Source organism: Mus caroli, chromosome 1, assembly GCF_900094665.2.
Source record: "Mus caroli chromosome 1, CAROLI_EIJ_v1.1, whole genome shotgun sequence".
In the NCBI taxonomy this organism is placed as follows: Eukaryota; Metazoa; Chordata; class Mammalia; order Rodentia; family Muridae; genus Mus; species Mus caroli.
The window spans coordinates 86,217,824-86,224,119 of NC_034570.1; the positions used below are offsets into that span (position 1 = coordinate 86,217,824).

At 53.5% G+C, this 6,296-nt stretch overlaps 2 protein-coding genes across 2 annotated transcripts in view; one reads left to right on the forward strand and one right to left on the reverse strand.

The window, feature by feature from the left end:
- Positions 1–5,348, reverse strand: part of Thap4 (THAP domain containing 4) — a 49,409-nt gene extending 44,061 nt beyond the window's left edge. The window contains exons 1-2 of the mRNA XM_021160212.2: positions 4,973–5,348; positions 588–1,732 (exon numbers count right to left, since the gene is read on the reverse strand). Coding sequence (XP_021015871.1) covers positions 588–1,732; positions 4,973–5,049 — 1,222 coding nt within the window. The 5' untranslated portion in view covers positions 5,050–5,348. The remainder of the gene's footprint in view (positions 1–587; positions 1,733–4,972) is intronic.
- Positions 5,349–5,466: 118 nt separating this feature from the next.
- Atg4b (autophagy related 4B cysteine peptidase) overlaps positions 5,467–6,296 on the forward strand; it is a 40,077-nt gene continuing 39,247 nt past the window's right edge. The window contains exon 1 of the mRNA XM_029475431.1: positions 5,467–5,570. Coding sequence (XP_029331291.1) covers positions 5,561–5,570 — 10 coding nt within the window. The 5' untranslated portion in view covers positions 5,467–5,560. The remainder of the gene's footprint in view (positions 5,571–6,296) is intronic.

Sequence of the window (6,296 nt, forward strand, 5' to 3'; positions counted from 1 at the left end):
ACACACACACACACACACACACACACAAAAAGAATTACAAAAGCAGTACACCCAGGTCAGCTTGTGGGAAAAAAAAATCACAGGCTTCACTATCTCCACTGAGGTCCAGGAGACACTGAAATGTTTGCTCTAGCAGCCAGGTCTGTGCGTCACACCCGCACTGACCAATGCGGATTCAGATAAAGTGAATGCAGTCAGAAGAGTGTCCCATATGTGCTGAACACTATCCACACTGTCCTTACTCTAAAGGCACACTTGAAATATATAAAATCATTCTTTTGCTTTTAGAGACATAAGCCTCACCATACAGCCTTGGCTGACCTTGAGCTGTGGACCAGGCTGGCCTAGAACTTACAGATGCACTTGCCTCTGCCTTCTGGGCACTGGGATTAAAGGTATGGGCCGCCACATCTGGCTACCCGCAATGCTAAATCTTCCTGCCCTTCTCTGTGACTAGGTCTGCTGCTGAACAATGACCACTGAGAGCAAGCACAGAAATGTGGAGCCCAGAGAGACCTGACACACAGCAGGAGAACCTCCCCTATTCCGCGTAAGGAAGGCATGGGAGCACTTGGCTAAGTACTGACCGTGGCTGGGGGGCAGCAGGCCACTTAGGTAGGGGAGGTAGGGGAGACTCGCTCTTCTCAGCTCGTCCAGCTTCTCCCGCAGCTTGCGCACCTGGCTGTCAGATCGGCTGACCTTCTGCCGAAGGCTCTTTAGCTCTCCATTCTTCTTCTCGACCTGCTCCCGCAGGCAGCATACCTGGCTCTTGTTCTGCCGAGCGGAGAAGCAGTAGGAGTGCAGGGAGTCGATGAGCTTGCAGGCCCCCGAGGCCGACAGGATGACCTCGTTGATGGACATGGGGCTGGCATCACTATGCTCACTCTGCACAGCTTCTGCTGCTGGCTTAGGGGTTACATCAGTTGGAGGCGCGGAGGGGCTCTGGGAAGCCTTTTGAGGGGTTGCTGTAAGTGAGGAACTTGGGGGACTCTGGGCCACACTATTCCCACTGCACCTTGGCTCCATCTCTCTCTTCAGCCTCTTTCGGTCCATTGGCTCACGAGGGACAGACGGCCTCTCTCGCGTGTGCTTGGAGGAGAAACTATATGAATGAAGTGAGCCAATGAACTTGCAAGCGCCAGATCCCGGAGGTGTGAAGTCGTCCATAGAAATGCCGCTCTTGTCTGCCCCCTCAGCGTCGGCGGCGGAGGAGGAAGAGGCCTTCTGGTGGTCAGCCTCTGTAGCAGACGCTTGTGCCTCTTCCTGGCCTCTGGCCAATGGGGCAGCCGGGTCATCTCCTGGAGTTTTTTCCAGAGACTGACCCTGCTCCTGGCTGACAGCACCTGGGGTGGCCTTGGGGGCTGCATCATCTTGTGGAGAAGCTCGCTTCAACTTTCGGGACTCTGGCTTGGCCATCAAGTTATCACTTGAAGACAGTGAAGATCCTATGGTTCCTTTCCCTGTCTCTGCGCTTGTGTGGCCCCTCATGGCCGCTGTGGTCTTTCTCCTAGCATGGCCATGTCCTCCAGCCCCCCTCTTCTTCTCTGACAGATGGAAAATAGAGGGTACAGCCGTGGGCTTCAGCAGGCGATGCTGGTCCTCCAGTCTTTTGGAGAAGCTGTCTTTGGTAAAATGCTCACTACAGAGGAATGAATACTTAGTCGGGGTCCAATTATCCCTCTGAACAGCTTTTAACCACTGGATCAGTCGTTTGGAGTCCTTTAGGGGAAACCTTCAAGACAAATGACAAAGTACTTAGAAATATTGACATGCTTTCTTCTAAAACTATCATCAATAAAAGCAAATCAAGTATTTCTGCAAAGCTGCCAAACACGTACTGACATTATCTGCTTAGAACCTAATAAGGATTTCAGGACCATCTTATAGGTCCTTTCTGAAATGGAAAGGAAAAGTCCTAATGTATGTATTTTAGGACAAGGAGTTTATAGATAGGGAATAGAGGAGATGTTGGTTGGAGTGATTTTTTTTTTTTGTGCACTGTGTAAAGATTATCTTTGTATTATTAAGATGCTAATTTCTGTGCTGGCAGAGATCAGATTACAGCCCGACTTTGGTATTGTCATTATTATGAAGCATGCCCTGCCTCAGTATTTTGTAAACATGGATCTCCACAGTCTTTTGGTTGGTCAAATAAAGAGGTGAACAACCAATAGATGGGCTGGAGAGTTAAAGCGGGACTTCCGGGGTGAAATACAGAGTCTCAGGCAGGAATGTGAAGTTGAGTCCCTGCCTGACATGGATGAAGGAGCAGATGCTAGGATGAGACTAAGATGGACAGGTAACGTGTCACGTGGCGGGATGTGGGCCAGGCCAGTTGTTGTTGGGTTGGAATAACTGAGAATCTGCCAGATAGAGTGCCCAAAGCTTATAGTAATGAATATAAGTCTCTCTGTATCCTTATTCAGAGCAAGGGTAGGCATAGAAAGTCCATTAGGGTTACAGATATTACTCATAGGTGTGGCAAATGACCCGGCGCACAAAGGATAATCAGAGACAGCAGATAGGATCCAGACAACAAGAAATAGCTTTCACTCTGGGCAGTGGTGGCGCATGCCTTTGATCCCAGCATTTGGGAGGCAGATTTCTGAGTTCAAGGCCAGCCTGGTCTACAGAGTGAGTTCCAGGACAGTCAGGGCTGTCCAGAGAAACCCTGTCAAAAAAACAAAAAACCAAACCTTTCATCAGTGGACCACTGACCAAATCATCTGGTACCTGAAAAGTATGTTTCTGGGTGTTAGAACCCTAATGAGAAGCCAGGCAAGAGAGCTGGGAGCAAGAGACCAGGAGGCCCAGCTAAATACCAACCACAGCTGAGCTCAAGTAGCTAAGAGTATAGGAATGAGCTTTAGCATAATGACCCAAAAGCTCTAGCCAGGCCTAATGGTGCACAACCGTGACATCGGTTCCTCTGAGGTAGGAGGATCCTATGGCTAACATCTGCCTAGTTATAGAGTGAGTCCAAGGCCTATCTGGCAGAGTTCAGTGTCATCCTTCGCTACACATAAGGCCAGTCTCTGCTGAGATTTTTGCCTCAAAGCAAGACAAACAAAAGAAAAGAACAGAAAAAAGAGCAGGGAGCATAGCTTCCTGGTAAGAGTGCTTTGTATGTCTCGCCTAGGTATTTCTCTTAGTAGGCAGCAAAACTTCCTTTAGGAGCCTGGGTAAACCTTTGGGAAGTTATGCTGAATGTGCCAGTCATAGGTTAGGGTGGTAGTGTAAACCTTTAATCCTAGCAGTTGGGAGGCACAGGCAGGAGAGTTCAAGGCCAGCCTGGTCTACAAATGAGTTCCAGAACAGTCAGGGCTGTGGAAAAAGGGACACTGACTCAAAAGAAAAACAAACAAACAAAAAAACAATCCAAGGCCAGGTGGTGGTGGCCCACCCCTTTCATTCCAGCACTTGGAAGGTAGAGGCAGGCAGATTTCTGAAAAGACCAAAACAAACAAACAAACAAACAAACAAACAAAAAACCCAGTTGTTCCTGGTGGCTCATGCCTGTATTTCCAGAGCTTGGGAGGCAGAGGAAGACATCTACAAGACCAGCAGACTAAAACAATGCGATGTAGGCCAATAAGGCAATTCAATGAGACATTGTCTCAAAACACACACACATAGACATGCGCCTGTGCACACACACCAAAACACCCCAAAGACAAAAATGGTAAATTTTATGTAGTATTTTATGTCGTAAGAGGAAAACGGGAAAAAAAATTAGATGTTCAATAACATGCTTAGTAATTTCTTCCTTCATCTAATGAAGCTATTTAATGGTCACTTAGGCAAGATCTGTGAGACCAAACTGACTACACATGGTAGGCTTTCTCAGGTGCTAAGAGCTCCACCTGAGCTTTTCCAGTCTCGAGGAACTTGCTGTGGACCAAGACTGGCCCTAATAGGATGGTTCTGGACGTTGTAAGCAATGTGATCTTCTAACCTTTATCAGTGTTTTGTGAGCTAGATTTCTGGAGTTTCCCCGCCCCAATTTGGGCACTGTCTACCCACATACCATGTCAGAACATGGGGAGGCCAACATCAGTCCTTGCAACACTGTCTCATTTTCAAAAACTGTTAACAAAACTTCTTCTGGGGTATGTTCTAAGTGGGATTGTTATGGAAACATTCTGGTTGACTTGTAAGATTGTTTAACGTTACTAGGTTTTGTTTTAAACCAGGTCGTAAGGACTGGAGACTTAATGTAACCCTGTGAACTTTCAACAGACACGTGCCATTCCCACCTTTAAATTTTAACACCAAGTACTAAGAGGTGGCAGGATGTGCGAAGTGACTTCCAAGGCAGAGTCCCTTCGCTCGCTGTTCACTCCTGTTGGAAATCACAGGAGAGGACCAACTGAGGGAGTCTCGAAAGCCTTTGGAAGGCGCGGCCCGCACAAGGGCCACCCGAGAAGCCCCTGGAAAGCCCTTTCCACGGTCATCCCCCGGGCCTCTGCCAGAGTGCAGGATGCGGGAGGTGATCGGTGCCAGTGCCTGGGCCGTAGGACCCCATAGGAAAGCGATGAGGGATATGGATGCAGGAAGTAGAGCTGCGTGCGCCGGGCCGCACTCCTGCCACACACCTCCAGGCGGGCTTGCCCCGCCGAGGCAAGAGTGGAGAACTGCCCGAAAGCAAAGAGCAGGATTAACCCGAGAAGGCGCCCTTGCAGAATACTCCTGAAATTGGCAGGGCCAGCCCAAATCAGTGCGACGCCCGTTGGTGGAGGTGGCGGAGGGGGCCTCCGGCCGCTCTGCCCGAGGCATGGCCGTGCTGGTCCCCAAAGCCGGCAGTCCAAGCCAAGGTCATAAAGCTCCACGACCCGTCCACCTCCCACAGTTACCCTCGGCTAGCTGGCCCCCCACTCCCGGTTCCCGGAGCTCGGCCCGCCGCGCGGCCTCAGTTTCCCCGCGGGGCCCGGCCAGGGCGGGGGCGTGGCGGACCCGGAGGCGGGCCGCGTACCTGTGGAAGGAGACAGCGCGTTTTTCGCCCTTGCCCTGCCTGTTGGAACAGTTCACGGCCGCGCAGCAGATCACCATTGCGGGCCTCGGTCGTGAGCGCCGCCAGGCTCCGATCCTTGCCGCCCGCCCGCTGGCCCGACCCGCCCCGAGGGAGCGCGGCGACACAGCTCGGGACGTGGGCCGCGGCCGAGCCGTACGGCAAGATGGCTGCGCGCTGCCGCCCGCACCACGCTGCGCTCCGGCTGCCCAGCCACGGCGCCGGCGTCGCGGCCGCAGCGGGCGGTGAGTCCGTACCGAGACATGCGCGGGTGGCTGTCTGTACGGAAAGATGGCGGCGCCGGAGGAGCGCAGCTCGGGCCAGCTCCCGGGTGCTCCGAAGCGGCGGCGCGGGCCGGGGGCGGGGCGGCCGCGTCCGGTTAGGAACCACACGCGCCGAGGCCCCACCCCCCGCGTGCCCACCGCCGTACGGCGAGATGGCGACGCCCGCGCTTCCGCTGCGCCGCGCTTGGCTGCCGCGGCTTCCCGTCGCCGTGTCGCGCAGTAGTCCGTCGGAGCGACGGCACGGTCAGTCGGCAGCCGGACAGGGAAGATGGACGCAGGTAAGGAGGGCGGGCGCCTGCCCTGTCGCGGGCGGGCTCCCGTGGCCGCCCGCTGGAGCGGAGGCCGGTGTGTTGGGCAGGGCCGGCCGCGCCTCCCCGCAGCGCTCCGTACCGGGTTCGCGGGGCCACTCGTCAGCGCCTCGGCCTCCGGCGCCCGGCCGCGGCCCTCGGGGAGCGTCCCAGCCTGTGGGCTCACGGCTGCCGGCGTGAGGGCAGGGAGTCTGAGGGACGCATCAGGACGCGGGCACCCTGGTGCCCGGGGAGGACCCGTGCGCCGCGGGGCTGGGCCTTGCGGTGTCCATTGAAGAGCCGACCTCTTTAACTTCTGTCAAGTTGTTGGCCGCTGGTCCAGCTACCACAACATGCACATCTTTTGTCTTTGAAGTTCAATAACCTGTGTAGGTGAGCCCCGCTCCTGTTCTGACAGCGGATGTCACATGCTACTTGGACTTCTTGGGGTCCTAATATTGGGTTAAGTGTGGGTGGGTTTTGTTTGTTTGTTTGTTTAGTTTTTTTTTTTTTAACTGACTCTTGCTTCCGAAGCTGGAGAGTGCGGTTCTATGTTTATGTTGGCCAGATGTCTTGGAGATGCAAATCTATCAAATAAGTTGTTTGCTAATAGCCCTAAAAATACCCACCCCACCCCACTCCACCCACCCCACCCCCAACAGAGGTTCTCTCATTCCCTCAGCAGCGTTAGCGTTTTTTTTTTTTGTTGTTGTTGTT